Source organism: Schistocerca serialis, chromosome 2, assembly GCF_023864345.2.
Source record: "Schistocerca serialis cubense isolate TAMUIC-IGC-003099 chromosome 2, iqSchSeri2.2, whole genome shotgun sequence".
Classification (NCBI taxonomy): Eukaryota; Metazoa; Arthropoda; class Insecta; order Orthoptera; family Acrididae; genus Schistocerca; species Schistocerca serialis.
In genome coordinates this window covers 862,199,940-862,227,410 of record NC_064639.1, presented here as the reverse complement: position 1 = coordinate 862,227,410, position 27,471 = coordinate 862,199,940, and the positions used below count along the sequence as shown (strand labels likewise).

The 27,471-nt window shown below is 40.5% G+C and overlaps 1 protein-coding gene across 1 annotated transcript in view; it reads right to left on the bottom strand.

The window, feature by feature from the left end:
- The window catches only part of LOC126458165 (neprilysin-2-like), a 206,197-nt gene that overhangs the window by 34,819 nt on the left and 143,907 nt on the right, over positions 1-27,471 (bottom strand). The window contains exons 11-12 of the mRNA XM_050095033.1: positions 6,718-6,883; positions 2,482-2,600 (exon numbers count right to left, since the gene is read on the bottom strand). Coding sequence (XP_049950990.1) covers positions 2,482-2,600; positions 6,718-6,883 — 285 coding nt within the window. The remainder of the gene's footprint in view (positions 1-2,481; positions 2,601-6,717; positions 6,884-27,471) is intronic.

Sequence of the window (27,471 nt, the reverse complement as noted above, 5' to 3'; positions counted from 1 at the left end):
TGTTTTTCATTTATTTGATTCATTTTTTGCTTATTTTCTCTCATTACTTTTCTTTGTTACATCTTTGTATTTTATTTTTCTTGTAGTCTTTTGTCTGCAGCAATGGAGATAAATTTTCTAATTAACAATGTTTAGAAAATGAAATATAATAGATTGTGTTAGTATAGAAAAGAAAAATAGAAAGATAGGAAAGATAATAGAAAGAGAACCGTCCTTCACCTAATGTTTGTGGCAGTGAGTGCCTTGGAATTTAATTCAAGCCGCTGACCGCCGTTCACATCACAATAAGTAATCACTAATGCCATTTACTGTGAAATCTATCTAACACCTAAAATATTTACAGTACTTCTCGACGTTAATATAGGTGGTAAACCTTTTTGTGACAGATTTGTGCTTATAGGTTTAAGTACTGTTAATTATTTATATTATATTATCTTTTTCACGATGTCAAAAGCTATGTCTGACTCGTTTCCAGCCGTATCATGATCAGTGTTGTCATCGGTTTCCGTGTTAGGGTCTTGATTTACCGTGTCGATATCAACCTGTTGTCACACATAGGCTCTTTTTCTGTACTGTCTAGTTATGATACATTCAGTTTAAGTAGCTTTTGACATTTCGTCAGTAAGTGCCTTAATTTTTGTCCATTGGTCTTTGTCTGTGAGCATTACATGTGTGCAGTGTTCTATATCTGTGAGATCCGTGTGTCACATTTGTCTTATGTTTGTCAATCATCCGCGGAAAAAGACGACGTCTTCTAGGAGACCTTCTTCCCAACATGTCTGCCACAGTCTCACAATGTTTAAGTACGTGGTTTAAGTATGTGGGATAAGGGCCGCGTCCTGTTACATAATGTACCATACCGCGGCTGCCATTGATATGTTTGAATGTTAGCCTATCCCTTATATTCGGAGAGAGGTAATATGGTCTTCCGACTCAGCTTGCCATGTGACCAGCGACGAATTTTGAAATTGGCGATAGGTGTTAATCGGTACTCCAGTGATCCTCAGCTGGTCATGTCTTCTCGTCTACCCTGTATCTTACTGCAACGTCTGTCGGGTTGATTCCCAGCGCCACATACGGTGTTATCACTTAAGAAGTGCCGCAAATATCAGACAGTCTGCGTAGGACGCTCCAGCCGATGTCCCGTTCGTTGACAGGCTTTGCCTATGGGCCCAAGTAATGGCAGCAAAACTGAATACTTAGTCGAAGAAAGCAATGCGGTATATCCGTGTGACTAACAGTGGATGTCTGCAATGTTCTGAGTTTAGCCTTGTCCACTAATGCAGTATTTTTTCTGCTTTCCTTGTGATAGTTATATGTTCATGGAGATTTAGCTTTTCATCTATGTGAACCCAAAGATAGCTTGCACTCAATGCCTGATATAGGTTTGCGTCCCATATTTTAACTATTGGGTTCCTGTGTAGGGATCCTTTCAGTAACGTGTACGTTGTTTTTCTGTCAGTTATCTTGAGTTTGTTATGTTGCAGCTCTGTGCTATTGTTCTCAATGTTCCATTTTGATCTTTCTTCTAACTGGGACCTGGTGTTAGCAGATACATCGATCAACAAGTCATCTACGTGTGTGACAAGTCCATCTGTCACGCCAGTCTGCCTCCATAATTGGAGGGTCGGCCCTATCGTGATGGACCAGAGCCACAGATCGACCCTTGTGGGCAGCCTTTGGTAAATCGTTTGATTAGTTTCCGGCTGTACATCTGCCATTCGACCACTCTGTTATTACTGCAGTCTAGTAGACTGTGGTGGAGTGTGTTGGGTACCTCCAGATGTCTTAGTCTCTGAAACGTGGCAGGCCACCAAAGATTATGAGAGGCGCCTGCAATGTCGATCATAACTGCTATTGCATACTGTGCTCTGGTGACATAATCAATTTGTAGTGCCTTGTTAATGGCGTCATCAGTTGATTTCCCACCTCTGAAACCAATCTGTGTTGAGCGTGTCAGCGTCTACGACGTCGTCAGTTAGGGGCTTGTGCATCAGAAATTCTGCTGTGTGTCTACATCCCTTTGTCATCGCGTCGTCACCCTGTCGTAGCGTTCCCAGAAGTAATAGGATCTTGGTTTTTTTCAGTTATGAATTTATATGGTTCCCTCCCCATGTTTCATTGTAACTGTCACGCTGCTTGTCGGTCCTAATGTTGCCTCCGTGTCTTAAATTGTTTCTGTTTGTATCGGTCCTTTGCGAGCTTATACGCCTCTAGTCTTACTTGCCTGTCTCTACCTGTTACGGATCTTTGATATAGCCGTCTCGCTCTTCTGGTCTCCTGTTTTAGTGTTGTTAGTTCATTTGACCGTGGTGCTAGTGTAGGATATGTGTAGTGAGTTCCATAAGTGTGTGCACTCTGTAGTCTGTACTCCCATCAATGTTCTGTATGTTTTGTCAACTGCACTATTTTACGTTTCAAAACATTGAAGCAACGCTTGTTGTAAGCACCTAGTATTAAAGGAATTTAGGAAGTAGTTACCTCTCCGATGAAGCCGGCTGTGATCCTGTCGCCAATTAGGATGCCGATGGCGCCGTAGTTCATGTACTTGGGACGGTCAGCGCTGAAGAAGACACCCTGGAGGATACCCGCTGGAATCTCTGTGGAACCCACACATACTCTCGTCATTACACATACTGCTGGTCTCTGCAAAGTCTCGTACACTAGCAACTGGTAATTAATCACTAAGACTTAATTCCCAAGCCCAGATGTTGCTCATGGAAGTAGATTGCAGACTTTTTAGGGGAAAATCATTCGAAAACTGATTATTGCTCAACAAGCGATGAAGACATGCATTTTGGTATCTGCTGGGGGAGACCGGGAGACAAATAGATTGATCAAGGGACTGGCTAGAGTGGCAGACGTGGTATGATAACCTGCAATGACGCGAATGAAATGGAGGAAGAAGTGTGGTTGAAGATGTGGCCAGGAAGGGGTATCAGATGCAGTTCTTCAGTACTCCTTCTTCTACTTAAAAGTCTGGATTCCTTGTATCTATGGGCCTCGCTGGTGATTCCAGTACGATGATTCGTCGTGGGAATCTCCTTTTTTTAACATCTATTTTCGTATGTCCATAATATATGGGTTGTTTTCCTTCCACAGTAAAGGAACATAAGGCATCCATTACCTTGCTGATGACACCATTTCGTACGCTTTTCTACTTGGATATCCCTGCATACTGCCTCCAAAAGTTCGTTTCAGTTGCCACCAATTTTTTCAGTAATTGTGTTTAAACTGTCCGTACTTCTGATTCATACGTCATAAAGCTTTTAATAATTCTATTGAAGTTGTTTTTCTTTTACTCCATTTCTGATCTGTTGATCGCATAAAATACCATTTAATGTTATAATAGTAAAATTCTCAGCATTTATTCTAGTCTACCACCTGACGTGATTGTTACTCTTATATGTTTGCATTTTCCAGTATAAGTACTTGCCCTCTTCCTTCTTCCAGTGTCAATTCTTGAATTCTGCCTTTTACTACCATGTAGTTTGTTTGATTCATGTTGACCTGAATGTCCTATTTTTTAACACTTCTTTTAATTTCGTGGTGATATATTCAAAACCTTCCTCATCTTATCCCAAAATTAGCTGGTCATCAGCAAATAGTTGTGTATATATGCTACTACCATTTATTGTGAATCCCACGTTCTTACGATTCCTCTTCCAATTTTCCAACGCTTTCTCTCTACATATTTCATAAAGTGTCTGTGACAGGTTGCATTCCTGATGTGATCCCTTTGTAAAATTAAATACAGGTCAGAGAAAGTTTTATAATTTTATTCTTACTGTAGAATTTTCATATACGTTTTCAATTGCTTTAATTACGGCATGATTAATACTAGATGATTTTAAAACCTTCGACAAACTGCATAAATGTGACGTTTACTATGTCTACAGATACTAATTGAAGAGGCTAATTCCGAATATGTTTCTTTTCAAGTGTTTGTTGCAAATAAAATATATCGTCTATAGTGAATCTTACAGGTCTTAAGCTAGCTTGTTCTTCGGCCTCCATTTCCTTAACTTCTATTTCTCACGCATTGCCCTTAGCCCTAATATGTGTCAGTTGTACACTGCTGACAATTAAAATTGCTACACCTCGAAGATGACGTGCTACAGACGCGAAATTTAACCGACAGGAAGAAGCTGCTGTGATATGCAAACGATTAGTTTTTCAGAGCATTCACACAAGGTTGGCGCCGGTGGCGACACCTACAACGTGCTGACATGGGGAAAGTTTCCAACCGATTTCTCTTACACAAACACCAGTTGACCGGCGTTGCCTGCTGAAACGTTGTTGTGATGCCTCGTGTAGGGAGGAGAAATGCGTACCATCACGTTTCCGACTTTGATAAAGGTCGAATTGTAACCTATCGCGATTGCGGTTTATCATATCGCAACATTGCTGCTCGCGTTGGTCGAGATCCAATGACTGTTAGCAGAAAATGAAATCGGTGGGTTCAGGAGGGTAATACGGAACGCCGTGTTGGATCCCAACGGCCTCGTATCACTAGCAGTCGAGATGACGGGCATCTTATCCGCATGGCTGTAACGGATCGTGCAGCCACGTCTCCATCCCAGAGTCAGCAGATGGGGAGGTTTGCAATAGTACAATCATCTGCACGAACAGTTCGACGACGTTTGCAGCAGCATGGACTGTCAGCTCGGAGACCACGGCTGCGGTTACGCTTGACGCTGCATCACAGACAGGAGCGCCTGCGATGGTGTACTCAACGACGAACCTGGGTGCAAGAATGGCAAAACGTCATTTTTCGGATGAATCCAGGTTCTGTTTACAGCATCATGATGGTCGCATCCGTGTTTGGCGACATCGCGGTGAACGCTCATTGGAAGCGTGTATTCGTCATCGTCATACTGGCGTATTACCCGGCGTGATGGTATGGGGTGCCAATGATTACGCATCTCGGTCACCTCTTGTTCGCATTGACGGCACTTTGAACAGCGGACGTTACATTTCAGATGTGTTACGACCCGTGGCTCTACCCTTCATTCGAGCCCTGCGAAACTCTACATTTCAGCAGGATAATGCACGGACGCATGTTGCAGGTCCTGTACGGGCCTTTCTGGATACAGGAAATGTTCGACTGCTGCCCTGGCCAGCACATTCTCCAGCTCACCAATTGAAAACGTCTGGTCAATGGTGGCCGAGTGACAGGTTCGTCACAATACGCCAGTCACTACTCTTGATGAACTGTGGTATCGTGTTGAAGCTGCATGAGCAGCTGTAACGGTACACGCCTGCAAGCTCTATTTGACTCAATGCCCAGGCGTATCAAGGCCGTTATTAAGGCCAGAGGTGGTTGTTGTGGGTACTGATTTCTCAGGGTCTATGCACTCAAATTGCGTGAAAATGTAATCACATGTCAGTTCGAGTATAATATATTTGTCCAATGAATACCCGTTTATCATCTGCATTTCTACTTGGTGTAGCAATTTTAATGGCCAGTTGTGCATATCTGCGTATTCCTCGTTACTGTAGTGATGAAGTTACGTCCAAAACTCGTGTATCACAACAGTCGTGAGTGGCGCTCTGACTCAAGTGTGTTTTCGTGTCCTTTCTGATTACAACTCAACGTCTCGATAATGTAAATAAGGTCCACACTGCGGCCCAGCACAGGGCGTTCACACAGAATCACATCAGTAGTGGCTGGTAGCCGTATACTCATAAGTGTCTCGCAAACGTTTCGTTTGGAGACCTATGATTAATCAGTCTTTTCTGCTTCTAGTATCACTTACTTTCAGTTCTGTGCGATTACGCCATTAATTATGACATACCTTGTACATTACCAAGTGGAGAACACAGAACAAAAAACCATAAAAGCTGAAGCCCACCATGAGACATCAAACATCAAAATTCAGCAAAGTAAGTTGAACAGTGATTTGGGAGTGAAGATAATTTGTTGGGAATCATTGAGGAAAAAAGAGAATGAAAGTTGACGTTTATCTCACATTGAAACTGAGTAACAAAAGCTGACTCAGCAGGGAAAGGAAGTAATATTGTGGTCTACAGCAATGCAGTACATGAAAGTTGTTTGTGATAATACGAATCTGCCTGACTAGAGCACAGGGCACAAAAAGAGTTTCAAAAGGAGTTTCTATAGAGGGAATGATTACAAATCTTTGGTTTGGAAACATGACATATTGCAGTAGTAATATTTGTACACTCACACCTTACGTCGGTATGATACTGTAAATGTTGCAACAAATTAAATGTATGTCAACACTTTGGATAAAGTGATGTTATTTTAATCGTACCGTATTCCGTGAGCTCTTTGGTAGTTAATAATTGTTGGTTAATAACGTACCTTCCGCTTTTTTAAACTGTTTCATTTCAGTGTCAGGCCCATCATCAGAAAACTAACTTTCGCAATTACGTCAATGTTCTCATCAGAAGCATACCGTCAGCTCCAGAAACATGTTCCAGTGAACGGTACTTTGTCTTATTGTAGTAAGTATGCTTTTCCTGACGCTCTGTAAGCTGTTGTAATGCAAGCACCAGACGTATTCAAAATAAATCAGTGTGGCTCGTAAAGCATATTATTACCATTCTTCATGTCACCCACTTTAGTAGGTAACGAAAGATGTAAACTAAAAGTTAGATGTGATGTAATTCTGAACTCCGGCTTAGAGCTAGAACCATCAGATTTTGGCACCACTCCTTTAGTTCTGTCGGCAATTGAAGCACCTCACTCACCTATGGAGTTTTCGGCGGGGTCGTACGCGGCGTTGACGTCCGTCGTCTTGTGCATGATCCACTCGGTCTTGTTGATGGGCTGCCGCAGCTGGCTGAAGGAGTAGTTGGTCAGAAACTTGGTCACGTTGAGCATGCTCTCCAGGTACAAGGTCGGGTTGATCTCCAGCTACAAAGGTACATTCGTGGACAAAACATACGGCGAGCCACTAAGAAAATACTATCTCACAATGAGAGAGGTGTGCACACTGGTCGAAGGAAGAAAATGGGACTGCCCACTTTCTGGAAATCCTACACGGAAACCTCAGCGTAGGGCCTGAGAGGAACATTGTTAGTGAAAGTTCATTCTGGTAGCATTCCGCATGGTCTATGGCACGTTTATGACACAGTCTTAGAATTCACCAAATTACTTAATCAGAAAGTTTTCTAGAGTGTATAGGGAAACCATGATGGTTACAGAGTCAGTCCCAGGCAGCTCTCTAGGAATCTCCGTGTGTATGGGATGTGAAAACTGTACGGCCATATCTGAGAATGGCAAAGTTCACGAATGAAAGATGGTAGGGTTCTGACTACAGAAAGACTGGGAATTTATAAGAGTACCCAGACAAATTTTTCCTACTGTATCCAGGGCTACCGTAATGCCCAGACAGAGGATTGGAAATGTTATTCCCCAATTCACCAATCTCTCGACTGAAAAGTTCTAAGTAAACTTGTCTAAGAGACTGGTGCTCCATGTCCATGTGAACACATAATAAATTAACACTTTGAACCTGACGGTTATGAGACTTCATTAAATAGTGGGCAGACTTGGAGCATCGTGTGTCCGGCTTACGTAAGTAACACCAGTCCCATAGCCTTTCCACACAAAACACTCACCTGCAGTGTACTGGTCAGGCTTTTTCTGTCCATTGACCGGACTTGTCACCTGGTTAGCTCAGCAGTAAGGGTAAAAAACTTTCATTGAGAAGTTCCTCAGTACTGGAGGTCTAGTGCGATATTTTGAAACCCAGAGTTCAATAGCACATCATTAGACCTCGAGCAGAGGAGGTTAGAACAGCAAACTGGAAAGATGCAGGAATTTGAGGTCAGTGAAAGAGGAGGGGGTGGCGGTAGTATTTGTGCTCACCTTTTCAAAATATTGTAATCTAGTAAGGTACTTCATATTTGAAAAAATTGAAATAATATTTTTATCGTTAATTATTTTGCAGATTCCTTAAATATTTTAAAATTTTCAGTTAAACTTAAGCCATAAATGTAAGTCTCAATAGTAGGTGTGACTTTTCGCAGTCAATGTGATATTCAATGATTTCAGCTTAAGGCTTAACTTACACATCAGTACCTCTTTAAAACTATGTTGTGAATAAAAATAATTAAGGATATTTGTAATTTTAAATTTTTTGTGGTGGTCATAAAGTACCACCCCTTTGGCAACACGCGTTCCTGAGAGTTCGTTGGCAACGCTTAGAGTGTGCTAAAAGGTATTTTCAAGTTCTGGACCCTTGTGTTGAACCAGTGGTGGACATAAAGAATGCGCTTCTGTCTACTAACCATGTGAGGGTGTGGGAGGCTGACAAAAGTACCCTAGAAATCACAAGAGAAGACAAAATTCAAAAGCGTGTTACAGCCCATGCCAACAGACAGTTGCAGTTTATCTAATTCTGTGTATCGGCTTCGTACTGCAGCGCCGGTATTACTCCCCTGCTGATTGCAACATAATGTCGAAGTACAGGAGGCGCGTTACATTGACGCATGAGAAAGACTGAAAAAGCACAAGGTCTCATTTATCAATAAGCACTACATAAACAGCGAGCAGCGAGGAATATTTAATTTTGTGTGCGAAATCTTTAAAATCTTGTTTTTTACGATAGACGAAAACGATAAAACCTCAGTGAAGGCGAAGATATTTGTGCTAGAAAGAAAAATCAGTTACTCAGGCTCTGGAAGGAGCTCGCAACGAAAGTTAAAGCTACTTTCATCGAATAGTAAGTTATATAGCGGAAAATGAAGAGATTATTACGCAGGGAAGAAGCAGTTGAGCCGATACATAGCAGAGTACGAAAATAGCAGGGAGCGGTAATTTAGATCAATGATAACGAACAACATATACAGCTAATCCGTATTTGAAATGAAGTACAACAAGGAATATGAGCTGTTAATATCGGCAATAGTAGACGCTCAGAAGACTGTTCTTGAACTGCATCTCTTCAGTCCACTTTAGACTGTAAAGCACGTATAGCTAATAGAGGACGACGTCACGCAGAGGAGGTTCCTGTCGCCCTTACATCAGACAGTGGTTGCCAACTAGTGAGAACCATTTATCTGGATATTTTCATTGCCAGGATCTTCTTATGCTATGTGCTAAGCAGCCCATTAGTAGAAGATAATGTATCTAAGCTGTACTGGATACTACAGCTGCTGTCGAATGTGGACAGGACTAAGCATTTGATTGTGTACATTGCAACTGACAAGAAGCTACTTGTAACAGTTGACCTAAGACGTCAGGAATTTGGTATCACGTAATATAAATTTAAGAGTTAAGAAGTCCTTTCTGAAGGTATTTGTTTGGAGTGGAGCATAGTATGGAAGTAAAATGTGGATCATAGTGAGTTCAGAAAAGAAGAGAGTAGAAAGTCTGAAATGTGATGCTCTAGAGGACTAACACATGAGGAGGTACTGAATGCAGTTGGGGAGAAAAGAAACTGATGGCACTGTTTGCCTAAAAGAAGGGACACATCCCGAAGTATCAAGGAACCGTAAATATGTAATCGAAGAAAGTGTGGGAAGTAAAAATTGCAGAGGGAGACAAAAGCTTGAATACAGTAAACAAGTTCACTTGTATTAAGACTGTGTTAACTATGCAGAGAGGAAGACTCTTGTAGAGGACTAACTAGGTTGAAGAGCTGCATGAAACTAGTCTTTAGACTGTAGACAACAACGAGAACAACATCTAGAACAACATATGTCCACCTCTATGTTGTCTGCATTATTGTTCTACAACAGTACAAAATAAGTGTAACTAAAATAATTTGCTAAGCAGACATTGCAGAGTCAACTAACTGTAGCAAACACATAAATTAACGTTCATACCCCAAATAATATTCTAATATCAGGAGCTGACAGTGTATGTGTCACAAATTGACAGCTCAAATTAAGTGCCACTAGGCTATTTCTGCGACTAAATTGTCTGTATTATTGTTATATAAAAGCAGAAAACACATGTGACTAAAATAAATTTCTAGCAGGCAAATCAGTATTTGGCTTAAATGAGGCTTTCATCACCTAACCAAGAACCTTTCTAGGGGTGAAGAAGACAGTGCATCATGTTCTACACTAGAAACATTTTGAATTTACTGAATGGCTAATACACCCACGTTGTTTGCTTGTTCCTACTACTGTTTCAACTTACATTTCAAGGGGAACTTGGCATCAACAATAGTTCTTACTTCATTCGACTGTGCAAGGCATAATCGATCCTCAAATTAAAATTCACAGTGTTACTTCCTGATTTAAATTGTCTGTACTCTCTGCCAAAATTAAAGTCTCGCCTACTGTCGCTACTGATCTCACTTGCACATTATGCTGCACCTGGCTGCGAGCTAACATCCGAAAGATGTTCGGGCTCACATGCGGTTCCTCTTCGTCGAAATGTCTTGGATCAAACTCGTCTAGGGGTTGAACCGTACGTGTCACATTACACGCCCCAAATTAGACACTTGTGATCCTTTTTTTAAATTGTCGGGCTGATGGCAAGTTTGCAAAATACAAAGTTAACATATAATAACAGTAATAATAATATGGGGAACCAAATTAACGACCCATAAATGATGTAGGCCACACAGTTGCGATTTGGTTAGAATAATGTTTGTTCAGAAAGCAAACTAATAACGAAAGTGGTCGTATTTAGAGTCACTGTTACACTCGAGCGCATATCCATTTGACACAGTTCGATCATTCGCAATCTCATCGCGAAAAACAAGTTATCTACGCGAAAAGTTAGAGTTGACATCAGGTGCGCGGCTGCTCACCACTCAAAAGTCCCGTGATACCACATAGCGCGAAATTTTCTAAGTCGTTTCACTTCCTAACTGCCTAAAGACCGACTGTCCGCTTTCGCGTCTCAATCCGAACTGTACCCTTTGATGTCTCCAGTTGAAAAGTTCGCTTTCGCGTCTGCACCATCACTCCCTCTGCCCTTCTCCGTCTTCGTTTCCCCGCGCGCCGAATATCCTCGCTCAACTGACTAGGGCAGTTCCCTTTCCTGAAGCCGTCCATCTGACTGGCTGCAGCGTATTGTACGTCATTTTACATTTTAACCTATTTAAATAATCAAAGCTTGACCACTTTCACGTTCTAAATAATGTAACAATAATATTCATTGTTAAATTCTTTTACATAAAATCAATACAATTTGCTTCTTAACTTTGAATGTCACGGCCAGTAGCCTTGGACTAATGTGCTTTCTGATAAATAAATAAAGAACAAAAGTAACTATTATGCACTAAATTTCACAACAAATATTCTATTCCCTAATGATTCAATAAGATGTCATACTCTCATCGTTCAATGTGTTTCGTGTAGAGGAAATGATGAGCTGACGCTTAACTGTAAGTACTTGTAATTTAAATTTGCTATATCTTTTAAACAAATAAATTATAGAGTTGATATTTACAACTTTTGTCATTTTAATGATGCACTTCTATATGAAATGTCGATCATTAAGATCAACCAAAGCGTTCAGATTTTAGCACTCGGGTCTTTGTCACAAAACCTGTTAATTTCACTTTAACAGTAAATCCTAAACTATTACAGAAATAATCAATATTTAAGTTTTATTGGAATCACCATGAAAATTTATGGAGGACGTCAGATTAAAGTTGCTGTGGCTTCATTCCCTACATTACTACAGAATTAAATAGTTTTCATAAATGTTTCACTTTATGGCCGATCTTAGATCCGCCGTATTTAACGCTTCTACGTCTCCTCGGCCACAAGCGCCGTCTACTGGATTTGCCTATGACGTAGGTTCTTGTCTGTCTCACCCGCACACTACAATGCTTATACCTCAACAGGCAATAGACGCCTGTGAGTTTCCCCGTCTCGTGGTGAACCTGCGCCCTTTGTGGCATGCAGTCCTGGACGACAGGGTTCGTTTCACAATTCCTGTAGACTTTCTCTTTCGGCCATATAATTAAATGAGAGCGCCATGCTCGTTAAATCACATGGCGTTGTCAGCAGTTTGATCTTTGTTCACCCTTTGGTGATAGGCACAGTGAAACCAAAAATTAAATATTCTCTAGTATGTACTTTCTTCATTATTGTTCTATGTCAGTTCAGATACATTTGGCTCACTTATTGGCACTACAGTTGTAACATAGGGGTTGATTTACACTTTGCATCGGTAACAGTTCGATCTTTGTTCCACACCTCACCGAAGGCTCAAGTGACCACTAAATGAAATATAATAATGTTATACTCACATCTATACTCTCTGCATTATTCATCATAATTCACGTGACTCGCTTATTGACACTATTGGTTTAACTTACAAGTTAAGCTGCACTTGATTTCCACGATAGTTCGGTCTTCCTACTCACCTTGGTGAAAGATACAAAGGACCCTAAAATTCAATATGGCACTGCTACTTACACACTTTACAAACAATATCAAATACTTCTGATATAATTGCAACTAATGTGCATAGGTGGTTTGGCAATTCGACTTACCTGGATCTTGTCGAAATTTGACATGCTTGAAGACTGCATCATGTATTCCTTGAAAATATAAGTCTCGACTTTTCAGAGAGGTTGCACATGCATTTATGTCGCCTCCGCGAAATATGACACTCTTGGAGATTGCATCAATGCACATGCAGACATCAGCAATTGCATTGTTCACAAAGACTTTGCTTTTTCCTTGGTAGTCTTGTTGGACACAGACGACTAAATGTGATGCTAGGTAATCACATATCTCATTTTTATTAAAAATTCCAGCAAATTCTTGCATTACAACCATATAAAGCAGCTAAAACTGTGTACCTAATTTTGCTGCAGTATCCCAGGCAGTTAATTTTAGGGAACTTACTACACAGGAAATTAATAAATATAAATGTCAAATACACTGCACATTTGCTTCATCAATATTATAGACTGTCCTCCTTCCTAACTATTCCTGGCAGTCCACAAGCACACAGTTGCCTCCCACCCTCCTCCCTGACAGCTACCTGATACACGTACAGTGTGGGGCGGCGGGTGGAAAATTAGTTGCATTATTTCTATTTGTTACCGTTCCAGCACAGGCTCTCTACTACAATGTTGGCAACCAGAAAGTGATTAGCAAAAACGTGATTAGAGTTCACTGTGCCCACACTGATGGAGAATAAAAGTTGTTGATTATTTAAATTCATTATTCTGAGGATTTAGGATGATGTCTGGGATTTATAGAAAATGCAGTTTACTATAATAATTATCACTGTATTCTGAAAACGATAAAGCGTAAAATTCCAGACAAATGATTACCCATATCAGCTATTGCACTATCGGAGCTGTTCAGAGTCTATTGCGCTGATCCTATTGTCCCTAGATAACGAACCTGTTCAATAATCGTTATCGATGTAAATGTTGAAAGTGAATGCTCGGCAAAATTTGATGTTAATACCCATCAAACGCCACACTAGTAATGGCAGAAAATTTGCCCTGCAGCGACACGTGAAAATACGACATGCGCAAACAGAGATTAAATCACTGGATTCGTTCCGTTATTAACTCTTTACCCCAAAGCGAACTCATTGTTAAGTGCATATTGAGTTACGTAATAGGGCCTCCAAGGCTGTTCCTGCCAACTGTACCAACGCGACGCGGCTTGCGACACGGAGTGCGTTCTGATATGAATCTCGAAGAGAACTGGGGCCTTCAACTCGCACGCTCTTTTTTATATAGCCACGGTGCGGACCGCTGAAGGCGCAGCCGACAAAATTTGCCTTTTTACTAGCCGCTGGGCTAACAAAACACCACTTCAAGTTAATAAATAATTAATTGCTTCATTCGCTGAAGGCCAATGAAGCTCTCGATTTAACTGTGCGATCAGCACTCAGTTAAGTATCTAGAATAAATTTCTAATGTGGCTAGGTTAAATACTTTTGGCGAGAGAATTATTTTAGTCGCGCTGCACGCAATAGATGGGCTCTGAACTTGCCATTTGGAGAGATGCTACAGCTATAGTTTTATAGCTACCTTTTGGAAACTTCTCAAATCTTTGTTATTATAGCGAATCTCAATTCTACCTAAATCTAAACATCCTAGCTTTATCTAATCACTTACTTAATCTATCTTGCTTCCGACCTTTTAGGACACAAAAACAGAAAATCATGAATTTCAACCAAAATATCACTTTATGAGATCCAGCATGCAGTGCCCATTAAATTACAATGTAAAAGGAATCGAAATATAAATTTTGAAGTTTCTAGCTCCTTCCTGTTGCGCCGATGATTTTTAGATAAAACGTCGAAATTTCGAAAAAGTTACTAAACTGAAACTTAACACATTATCATTTTAGCATCATTCCTGACATGCTATTAACTTTTCAGATTGTTTATTTTATTTTTAAGGTATTGTGCAACATTCGTGACGTCATAGCTAGTTACAGCGGAATAGGCTGGCACACAATGGAAAGCATATGAATTCTATATGGCGTGAGTAATCTGCTTCCCTACAACAGCCCACACCTTTTTAATAGGACAAATAAGACATGTGTAATGTTCAGTGCATCACCAAGTCTCGAATTATCGAATACTTCGACGACCAAACATATGTACAAATCTCAGCACAAATCACCAGTTACGTAACAAGGTCACCTCCCATTATGTCTCTTAAATTTAGAAAAGGTCTCAACTCATCCAACAGTTGTCTGGATGAGCATACCTACACGTCTTAGCATAGTCTGCCTGACATCACATGCATTTGCTCCACCGTCCAACCCGCCTCACACTCCTCGCCACATCCAAGTGATATCATTGGTACTATGCTAACGTAAGTCTGTGTGCTTAGCTGGCGAGGTGCCAGAAGACTGAGAACTCGTTGACACCTTCAAACTTGCACTTGTCTTACTTCTCATATTAAAGACAAGTGAGCAGCTTGTAAAGGGTGCCCATAAAGTAAGTACCCATTTTGCGGAAAACGTTCATGTGGGTTATTTCTGTTGCAGGTACCGTGAAGAGACAGCACAATGTTAACAGTTGCCGAAATAATCACAATTCTGGAACATCGTTTACGAGGCGAAACCAATGCTGAGGTCCAGAGACTGTTTGAGAGAAAGTATCGAAAGGATGCCCCTACAGGACTTGCCGCTCGGAAGCTCGTTAACAAATTCCGGCGTATAGGATCTGTAGCTGATGAGAGGTCAGCCCACAATCTGTACAGCGTGTGAGGGAAGCTATCGAAAGAAGTCGAACGGCATCTACCTGCCGGCTGAGTTGTGAGCTATCCATGCCGAAATCCACAGTGGGAAAAATGCACTCTTAAAAAGAAGGCGTATCATATCTATGTGCTTCACCAGCTAGAGTATGAAGACGATGCGGCACAAGTAGCCATGTGTCATCATCTGTTCAAGGCTGTAGCTGAGGAGGACCTGATGAATAATGTTATGTTCAGCGACGAGGCAACATTTCATGTCTGCGGCATCGTCAACAAGCACAGTTGCCAGATCTGAGCAGAGGAGCAACCCCCTCAATTCACTGATTGGCAAAGGGATGTGTGGCTTGGTCTCATGAAAGATAAGATCTATAGGCCGTTTATGTTTGCTGGAAGGACGATTACCGGAGCAAACTACCTGGTCATGCTGCTGCTGTTGTTCTTGGAGCCACAGTTGCAACAGGATGGTATCACTGCCTCTGTCATGTGTCGAAAAAATGGGGCTCCACCCCACTATGCAAACATTGTTTGGGACTACCTGAACGAGTCCTTTCCTAACAGGTAGATGGCAAGAGTTGCAGGTCGCATGTGGGCTATTCGCTCCCTGGATCTCAATCCCGTGGACTTTTTTGCGTGGGTTTCATCAAAAGCTGAGTTTATGCTACCAGGTTGCCACATTTGAATAAACTGAAACGGTGAATACGAGATGCACGCTTGCTAATAACCCCTCAAATGTTACAGCGCGTATTCCACGCAACCACAAGGCGATGGGAACAGTGTGTTGCGAATGAAGGTGGACACGTTGAATAGTATTACCTACTCTTTATTTTGTTGTAGCATATCTGGAAAATGAATAGGGATACTCACATTATGGGTACCCTATGTCTGAAGTTGATGGCAGATGGTGGAGGAGGCAGCTGTGTACTAGTGGCCTGCCAAAATTAATTAGAAAACTGTGTGTCAGTAATATTAAGGAGGGAAATGTGTGATGTCTTTAACAGTTATCTACGTGGTAAATTCTCCATAATGAGCTGCCAGGATACGGTAGCAACTTTATGAAGATAACTCTTATATTCAATGTAAGGTCTTGCAGGGATTATTAACAAATGAGATCTATGATTAGGTAATGTCAACCCATGACTTCTGTGTGCAAGAAGACTATCAAGGAAAGAGGAATGTGGTTGTAAACAAAAGACATGCTGATATCTGTGCATGTGCACTGATCCAATCTCCAAGTGTGTCGTTTTCCATTGGGTTGATACAGATGAAGTGTTATTTCTCACACAAGTCTACACTTGCGCATGCAAAGAATAGCTGATGAAACCTCGAAGGCTGTCTTATTACGCTGTGTGCACTCAAATGAATCTGCGCTTTCCCAGACAAGTCGAGACTGCCACATTGAAGGAATAGATGATGCAATCTCCAAATGTGCCAATTTCTCCAACACTGGTGTAAGTCAAAGTATGAGACGAAGTGTGTAAGTCATTTTTAATAATATTAAAATTTTTGTATTAATTTTTCCGGTGAACTTAGCGTGTAAGTTACATCAATAGTGCTAATAGATAAGCTACAGTTGTTTTGTACTGATATAGAAAAGTAATAATTGCAGCTTAGATGTGGACAATACATTTTCATATTTAAATTGAAAGTCCATTCAGCATTGTGCCAAGAGTGAACTAAGGAGAGTTTAACATCTATGTTGCAACAGTGGTGCTGATAAGGGAGCCATGTGTGTACGTACTGGAACAGAACCATAATACAACAACTAAGATGCAGAAATACTTAATTTGAGGGTTCATTGTGACTTACAGCAAGTGGGGGTACAAGGGTCGATATTGGCGATGTAATGGCAGCTTAATGTGTAAGTTAAATCAACAGTCCCCCCCCCCATGAACCATGGACCTTGCCGTTGGTGGGAAGGCTTGCGTGCCTCAGCGATACAGATAGCCGTACCGTAGGTGCAACCACAACGGAGGGGTATCTGTTGAGAGGCCAGACAAACGTGTGGTTCCTGAAGAGGGGCAGCAGCCTTTTCAGTAGTTGCAAGGGCAACAGTCTGGATGATTGACTGATCTGGACTTGTAACAATAACCAAAACGGCCTTGCTGTGTTGGTACTGTGAACGGCTGAAAGCAAGGGGAAACTACAGCCGTAATTTTTCCCGAGGGCATGCAGCTTTACTGTATGATTAAATGATGATGGCGTCCTCTTGGGTAAAATATTCCGGAGGTAAAATAGTCCCCCATTCGGATCTCCGGGCGGGGACTAATCAAGAGGATGTCATTATCAGGAGAAAGAAAACTGGCGTTCTACGGATCGGAGCGTGGAATGTCAGATCCCTTAATCGGGAAGGTAGGTTAGAAAATTTAAAAAGGGGAAATGGAGAGGTTAAAGTTAGATATAGTGGGAATTAGTGAAGTTCGGTGGCAGGAGGAACAAGACTTCTGGTCTGGTGACCACAGGGTTATAAACACCAAATCAAATAGGGGTAATGCAGGAGTAGGTTTAATAATGAATAGGAAAAGAGGAATGCGGGTAAGCTATTACAAACAGCATAGTGAACGCATTATTGTGGCCAAGGTAGATACGAAGCAAACACCTACTACAGTAGTACAAGTTTATAGGCCAACTAGCTCTGCAGATGACGAAGAAATCGAAGAAATGTATGATGAAATAAAAGAAATTATTCAGATAGTGAAGGGAGACGAAAATTTATTAGTCGTGGGTGACTCGAATTCGAGTGTAGGAAAAGGGAGAGAAGGAAACGTTGTAGGTGTATATGGATTGGGGCTACGAAATGAAAGAGGAAGCCGCCTGGTAGAATTTTGCACAGAGCACAACATAATCATAACTAACACTTGGTTTAAGAATCATGAAAGAAGGTTGTATACATGGAAGAACCCTGGAGATACTAAAAGGTATCAGATAGATTATATAATGGTAAGACAGAGATTTAGGAACCAGGTTTTAAATTGTAAGACATTTCTAGGGGCAGATGTGGACTCTGACCACAATCTATTGGTTATGACCTGTAGATTAAAACTGAAGAAATTGCAAAAAGGTGGGAATTTAAGGAGATGGGACCTGGATAAACTGAAAGAACCAGAGGTTGTACTGAGTTTCAGGGAGAGCATGAGGGAACAATTGACAGGAACGGGGGAAAGAAATACAGTAGAAGAAGAATGGGTAGCTTTGAGGGATGAAGTAGTGAAGGCAGCAGAGGATCAAGTAGGTAAAAAGAGGAGGGCTAGTAGAAATCCTTGGGTAACAGAAGAATTTAATTGATGAAAGGAGAAAATATAAAAATGCAGTAAATGAAGCAGACAAAAAGGAATACAAACGTCTCAAAAATGATAGTGACAGGAAGTGCAAAATGGCTAAGCAGGGATGGCTAGAGGACAAATGTAAGGATGTAGAGGCTTATCTCACTAGGGGTAAGATAGATACTGCCTACAGGAAAATTAAAGAGTCCTTTGGACATAAGTGAACCACTTGTGTGAATATCAAGAGCTCAGATGGAAACCCAGTTCTAAGCAAAGAAGGGAAAGCAGAAAGGTGGAAGGAGTATATAGAGGGTCTATACAAGGGCGATGTACTTGAGGACAATATTATGGAAATGGAAGAGGATGTAGATGAAGATGAAATGGGAGATACGATACTGCGTGAAGAGTTTGACAGAGCACTAAAAGACCTAAGTCGAAACAAGGCCCCGGGAGTAGACAACATTCCATTGGAACTACTGACAGCCTTGGGACAGCCAGTCCTGACAAAACTCTACCATCTAGTGAGCAAGATGTATGAAACAGGCGAAATACCCTCAGACTTCAAGAAGAATATAATAATTCCAATCCCAAAGAAAGCAGGTGTTGACAGATGTGAAAATTACCGAACAATCAGTTTAATAAGCCACAGCTGCAAAATACTAACACGAATTCTTTACAGACGAATGGAAAAACTAGTAGAAGCTGACCTCGGGGAAGATCAGTTTGGATTCCGTAGAAACACTGGAACACGTGAGGCAATACTGACCTTACGACTTATCTTAGAACAAAGATTAAGGAAAGGCAAACCTACGTTTCTAGCATTTGTAGACTTAGAGAAAGCTTTTGACAATGTTGACTGGAATACTCTCTTTCAAATTCTAAAGGTGGCACGGGTAAAATACAGGGAGCGAAATGCTATTTACAATTTGTACAGAAACCAGATGGCAGTTATAAGAGTCGAGGGACATGAAAGGGAAGCAGTGGTTGGGAAGGGAGTAAGACAGGGTTGTAGCCTCTCCCCGATATTATTCAAGCTGTATATTGAGCAAGCAGTAAAGGAAACAAAAGAAAAATTCGGAGTAGGAATTAAAAACCACGGAGAAGAGATAAAAACTTTGAGGTTCGCCGATGACATTGTAATTCTGTCAGAGACAGCAAAGGACTTGGAAGAGCAGTTGAATGCAATGGACAGTGTCTTGAAAGGAGGATATAAGATGAACATCAACAAAAGCAAAACGAAGATAATGGAATGTAGTCGAATTCAGTTGGGTGATGCTGAGGGAATTAGATTAGGAAATGAGACACTTAAAGTAGTAAAGGAGTTTTACTATTTGGGGAACAAAATAACTGATGATGATCGAAGTAGAGAGGATATAAAATGTAGGCTGGCAATGGCATGGAAAGCGTTTCTGAAGAAGAGAAATTTGTTAACATCGAGTATAGATTTAAGTGTCAGGAAGTCATTTCTGAAAGTATTTGTATGGAGTGTAGCCATGTATGGAAGTGAAACATGGACGATAAATAATTTGGACAAGAAGAGAATAGAAGCTTTCGAAATGTGGTGCTACAGAAGAATGCTGAAGATTAGATGGGTAGATCACATAACTAATGAGGAAGTATTGAATAGGATTGGGGAGAAGAGAAGTTTGTGGCACAACTTGACCAGAAGAAGGGATCGGTTGGTAGGACATGTTCTGAGGCATCAAGGGATCACCAATTTAGTATTGGAGGGCAGCGTGGAGGGTAAAAATCGTAGAGGGAGACCAAGAAATGAATACACTAAGCAGATTCAGAAGGATGTAGGTTGTAGTAGGTACTGGGAGATGAAGAGGCTTCCACAGGATAGAGTAGCATGAAGAGCTGCATCAAACCAGTCTCAGGACTGAAGACCACAACAACAACAACAACAACAAATCAACAGTGCCAATAAGCAAGTCATGTGCATTTTGATAAATAATTTTGACAATTTAGCTGTGGAAATAACACTGTGATAGTTATTTTGAGGATTCGTTTTGTCTTGTGTCTATACGAAATTGGTACTACTGTTGACGCCAAATGTTCATTAATGTGTAAATTACAGCAATAACGCCAATAAGCCAGCCAAGGTTCCATGATTGCTCTGCTGTCCAGTTAGTAACATATCCTACAAGGTCCTAGTGTATAACGTGACTGATTCCTTTCTTCACCTCTAAAATTGCCTCATTTGTGCTTAGGGAAACTTCTGGCTTGCTTAGCATATTACTTTAGCAACATGTGTTTTTGTTGTTACAGAACGTTAATATAAACAAACTAGGATGTGGTAATAGTACTGTGGCATTCAGTATCAGGGTCCATTGTGCCTAATAGCCAATAGGGCTTACATACTGAACTTTACCTATCCCCAAGGAGGTTACAGAGAAAGATATGGTCACATTTGGAGTGTATAATTATTGGCTGTTGGTAAAACCTGGGTTATGATTGGCTGTTTCATTAGGTTGTTTCTGGGTGATCTGTGTGTGTGTGTGTGTGTGTGTGTGTGTGTGTGTGTGTATGTGTGTGCGTGTGTGTGTGTGTGTGTGTGTGTGTGTGTTTGTGTGTGTGTGTGTGTGTGTTTTCTGCTGATGAAATTGTGTAACTGCTGACTAGGTAGTGGATATTGGGTACATACTGGTTAGTTTCATTTTTTTATTGCCAGTAAAATACTGGGCTATCATTGGCGAACAAGGGAGGGAAGGGGTGGGGAAGGGGAAGCGTTCAAGGTTTGGAGGGCATAAGATGCGAGGCGAACTAACAGTTTAATAAGTCACGGCTGCAAAATACTAACGCGAATTCTTTACAGATGAATGGAAAAGCTAGTGGAAGCCAACCTCGGAGAACATCAGTTTGGATTCCGTAGAAATATTGGAACACGTGAGGCAATACTGACCCTACGACTTATCTTACAAGCTAGATTAAGGAAAGGCAAACCTACGTTTCTAGCATTTGTAGACTGAAAGCTTTTGACAACGCCGACTCGCACACTCTCTTTCAAATTCTGAAGGTGTCAGGGGTGAAATACAGGAAGTGAAAGGCTATTTACAATTTGTACAGAAACCAGATGGCAGTTATAAGAGTCGAGGGGCATGAAAGGGAAGCAGTGGCTGGGAAGGGAGTGAGACAGGGCTGTAGCCTCTCCCCGATGTTATTCAATCTGTATATTGAGCAAGCAGCGAGGGAAACAAATGAAAATTTCGGAGCAGATATTAAAATCCATGGAGAAGAAATAAAAGCTTTGAGCTTCGCCGATGAGATTGTAATTCTGTCAGAGACAGCAAAGGACTCAGAAGAGCAGTTGAACGAAATGGATAGTGTCTTGAAAGGAGGATATAAGATAAACATCAACAAAAGCAAAACGAGGCTAATGGAATGTAGTCGAATTAAGTCGAGTGATGCTGAGGGAATTAGATTACGAAATGGTACTTAAAGTATTAACGAAGTTTTGCTATTTGGGGAGCAAAATAACTGATGATGGTCGAAGTAGCGTGGATATAAAATGTCGACCGGCAATGGCAAGGATAGCGTCTCTGAAGAAGAGAAATTTGTTAACGTCAAGTATAGATAGTGTCAGGAAGTCGTTTTTGAAAGTGTTTGTATGGAGCGTAGCCATGTATGGAAGTGAAACATGGACGATAAATAGTTTGGACAAGAAAAGAATTGAAGCTTTCGAAATGTGGTGCTACAGAAGAGTGCTGAAGATTAGATAGGTAGATCGCATAACTAATGAGGAGGTATTGAATAGGATTGAAAAGAAGAGAAGTTGGGAGCACAACTAGAAGAAATGATCGGTTGGTAGGACATGTTTTGAGGCATCAAGGGATCACCAATTTAGTATTGGAGGCCAGCGTGGAGGGTAAAAACCGTAGAGGGAGACCAAGAGAGGAATACACTAAGCAGATTCAGAAGGATGTAGGTTGCAGTAGGTACTGCGAGATGACGAAGCTTGCACAGGATAGAGTGGGATGGAGGGCTGCATCAAACCAGTCTCAGGACTGAAGACCAAAACAACAGCAAAGATGCGAGGGAGGAGAGGATGGAAGCCATTCAGAGATCGAAATTTCTTGATGTCGGTGCCTGAGACTAAACTAGCAGAATAAGATGGCAGCCAGCTGCACAACCGCCCAACAGAGGCTTTCTTGCTGTGGTGGCGGAGAACTGCCGTGCCACCAAGCGGTGACTGCTTCAACTCAACGCAATTTCACGTGCGCCTCCTCCTCTAAGCAGACCACCCAATATTCAAAGGTCAAATGTGTCCTTGTAAGTACACTGCTCTCCTGCGAATATCACGAAATTCCAAACTTTCGTTCGTTGTGAAAGCACAATGAATCGGAAACTGGAGAAGATGTGGTGGTGCACAAGGGAAAAACTGCATCACGTAATTGAAGATGTTGGAACCCATACAGAAGGAATTCAATGTTTTAGAATTTGACACCTGTTGTTCGGCCGTCACACTGCAGAGAAGATTTTGCCAGCCACACATATAAGCTCCCGAAATGCCGGCGTCTTTCGTAAATGACACTGATGGTTTGAAAAAAATAGAATGTTTATTCAAAGTAAAAGTGCTTGCCAGCAGTGTCAATCAGCACAAAACCGTGCGAAAATTTTCTTGTATAACTCGTCAAGTAGTGAAAATATTTGCACTGCATGACAAGTTTTATAAGAGACATAATAATAAAATTAATAGGTTGGTCAGAAAGTAATGTAGCTAATATGATAGCTGAGAAGAAAACGGTGTGTAGACAAATGAAAATGACATGCGTTGCAGAAGCAGAGATATTAGTCAACCAAAAAAGACACTGTAATTAAATACGGAGGAATGGTAAACCTATAGCAACCCATAATTGTAACTTAATACATAAGAATAACAATAAGCGATGAAATGTAGTACTTGGGTCGTAGCTACTGAACACGGTTACAGTACAAAATTACTACATTTTGCTGTAGCGAATGACGTAATTATTGATAGAGACCCAAGCAAATCATTTCAAGCCACCCTTAAGAAAAAATTGACAGGGCACTGTTTTCGTTACTTCCACATAAGAAACCAAGACTAATTAGGTTGAATCCCCAACTACCACCAGTCAGTGTCCTAATAAAACTCCACAAAAAGAGCAAAAGGATACGTATTGTTATTGATATAAGAGTGGGTCAAATGTAACAGTTAAATAGATTTTGTATGAAAGAAACTATCGAGGTCATTCATATTTCCAATTAACTATAACTCATAAAGTAGTGATCTTTTGCGAGTGAAACTAAAGTTATGATGATCAATGAAGGCGTACTACTAGCATCATTTGTCGTAGTAAATCTATAGACTAATGTGCCAATAGATGTAACTTTTAAAGTAATGAGAAGAAAATTTAAAATGCAATGGCAGCATGGGTGTGAGTGAACTAATAGAGTTAGTGTTAATTAATAGAATTAATAGAAAACTAATAGAATTAGTGTGAATAATAGAATTTATTGAACTATTGGAATTCAGCCTAAGTTTTAATTACTTTGAATCTGATTAGAAAGTGAACCAGCCGAAGCATGATTTGGCAATCTATTGCCTCTCTGGATTATTAGCGGACGTATTCATCAATAATATATAGAGAGAGAGGTGCTTCAGAACATACAACATACCTTTATAGTAATAAAAGTTAAGGAGGAGGATCTGCATCCCCTGCGCATGACTTTTATTCCGCAGCATCTCAGTATTAAACACACTTTAGCGAAAAAGTACGAAAGGAAAACTAACATCTTGGGCTTAACAGTAAGAAGAGAAAAGAATAAGTTGAAATTTTCAATTTATCTTAAGCCAATACACTCAGATGCAGTAATAAGGTACGACTCCAACCACCCACCACAACATAAAAAGACGTATTTCTCAACTGTGGCAGCAGGTTTTTTTCCCACGGCACGAGCCTTGGCACTTTTTTCCCTCTGCTCTTCAAATTGCTACCCTCATTGGCGTTTCGTCCACTATCACCTGATGGATCGTGTTAGTGCGTAGTCTTACCCAGACGTACGGATAACATCACAGCCCAGCATCCTGTGATCCACTTACTAGATAACTAACATGTTGACGGAGGTGACATTACAACTTTTGGTCTGGTCACCACGTTGGTGCGGGCGTGGAGGGGTCCCATCTCTTTTTTTTTTAAAAAAAAAAAAAAAAAAAACGCTCACTTACGTTAGCTCCAGATATCAGAAGGGGGTCGTGTTTTCTAGAGAATGTGTGAGTGTGTATGCTAACGTGTTTTTACTGTTAAAGCCTAATTCTATATTGTTTTTACGGAACGTTTGCGCGACTCTGTAAGAGATAGGACCTAATTGCTTTCATTCCGGGAAAGAGTAATTTCGTGCACTAAATTGGACTTCTTTTTGAGAATTTTACTATAAATGTCATCAATAATTTCACGTTTGTATCCATTTTTACCGCTATATCTTTTAGCATGCTCTTTTCTTTTTCGATTTCAACATTTGCTAACGGAATTTTACTCATTCGGCTAACCATGCTGTCAAAGAAAGAGGTTTTGTACCTATTGAAATGCATAGAACCAATGGATATAATAGCATCAGAAGTTGTAGTTTTTCTAAAAATGTCGAAACAATGCCTGTCATTCATATTTTTTACAGTTATATCTAGACGATCAATTATGTCCTACTTTGTTGCCCATTTGTGAACACTATTTTATGATGGAGGTTATTGAAAATACTTAACAGTGTAGCTAACCTATTATTCCTTTCTTTGCATGATATGATGGTGTCGTCTACGTATCGAAAGTAGTAAAGGATTAAGTCATTTAGCTCTGGGCGTTGTGTAAAGGCCAAAATTTCAATGTGGTTCAAAAAGATATTAGATAGTGTCCCTGATAAGCAACATCCCATGGCTAACCCGTCTTGTTGTTGGAAGATCTCACTCTAGAATTGAAAGTAATTGTAAGAGAGAACCAACTTGAGCTACTGGATGAACTCTTCAATTTCTCTTACTGACATTCGTTTAGACTTGAGGAAATTCTTCTTGACAATGTTAATAGTTTCTGTAATAGGTACATTGGTGTACAAATTAGTAACGTCCAGGCATACCCATTTATAACCTTCGGGAATTTTTATGTCTTTGCTTCTGTCTACTAAATAATATTTCTTCGCAGAGAAGCATTTCTCTAAACTATAATTAGTGACCAAGATTTCATTTAGTTTAGCACATAACCTATAGACAGCGGTACCAATATAGCTAACAATAGGTCTAATAGAAAAATTATCTTTTTCTATTTTAGGTCGTCCTCTTAGTGTTGGGGCATGGGGGTTCATGATTTTAAAGGTTTTGGACGTTCTATCATCAAATAAAACGAAAGACTCTTGTACATTACGTTTGATCACTTTGGCAAAATATTTAGTGGGGTCGTGATTCATCTTAGAAATGCCCCCATAGCTTGATTTGTAATGGGTCGTCCTCACTAGAGTTCCACTAGAATCGAATTTACTATTATCGATTCTTACCAGCAACGCTTCCTATAACCTTTGACTCTATGGTTTCATCTTTGACCACACGTCGATGTTTGCAAATCGCCCCAGTCTGTGTCGCCTGCGCACCATGAGCTGTTGCATAACGGTATATCGAGCATAAAACGTAGTGTGTTGATGTCTTCTTGAAATTCCATCATTTAATCCACTGATTTGTATTTTAGATTTGATTCACGGATCCAGTTATATGGCTCCTTCCGTGTATAGCGATTTTATTACTACGACGTATGATGAGTGATATATTTTACTCTATAACACCCAAATTATGATCCTTCTCGATTATGCATCATATTGTAGTAATATATTAGAGAAGTGCTTGAAAAGTTATAGATAGCGTGAGAGTTAGACTCTAGTGTATAAATATCTCACCCAATACAAAAAAATTGTGATTCTTCATAAAGGTTTTTCATACTGTTCACTGTGTCCAAATACTTCCGACACCCCTCTGGCATATTGGGCAGCAAGGTGACGCATTATTTGCATTTCGTCTGTCAACCTCTTCCTATATGGATCGTAGTAGATGTGTGTATTAACTGTTAATATCACGGCAACGCCCGATGTAGATACAAGTGATAGGATGGGCAATACTTAGTAGTTTACACTAAGGTGTAGGTAGTCATCGACACCTATGTTACGGGGTTGTTATCTGAAGTTCATATATTTTATATCTTTAGTTTTGACTCGTATATGTTGAGTATTTGTGCTTGGTTCGCATCAGATTTTTATTATTTGAACTTAATCTAACCACTGTGTCCCCGTAGAATTGGCCTCTGATACATTTGAGCCCAGTGAGTCTTTACACCTATATGGTAACGTCGGAGATGTCTTAGACTTACTTCTGATAACATTTTCCTGTTAGTTGTTCGTATAAACTGACTACACTTAAGTTATAAGGGGGCGTCTACCACAGTGAGTATGCGGTTAGCTGGTACTTGTTGTTGTTGTTGTGGTCTTCAGTCCTGAGACTGGTTTGATGCAGCTCTTCATGCTACTCTATCCTGTGCAGGCTTTTTCATCTCCCAGTACCTACTGCAACCTACATCCTTCTGAATCTGCTTAGTGTATTCATCTCTTGGTCTCCCTCTACGATTTTTACCCTCCACGCTGCCCTCCAATACTAAATTGGTGATCCCTTGATGCCTCAGAACATGTCCTACCAACCGATCCCTTCTTCTGGTCAAGTTGTGCCACAAACTTCTCTTCTCCCCAATCCTATTCAATACTTCCTCATTAGTTATGTGATCTACCCATCTAATCTTCAGCATTCTTCTGTACCACCACATTTCGAAAGCTTCTATTCTCTTCTTGTCCAAACTATTTATCGTCCATGTTTCACTTCCATACATGGCTACACTCCATACAAATACTTTCAGAAATGACTTCCTGACACTTAAATCTATACTCGATGTTAACAAATTTCTCTTCTTCAGAAACGCTTTCCTTGCCATTGCCAGTCTACATTTTATATCCTCTCTACTTCGACCATTATCAGTTATTTTGCTCCCCGAATACCAAAACTCCTTTACTACTTTAAGTGTCTCATTTCCTAATCTAATTCCCTCAGC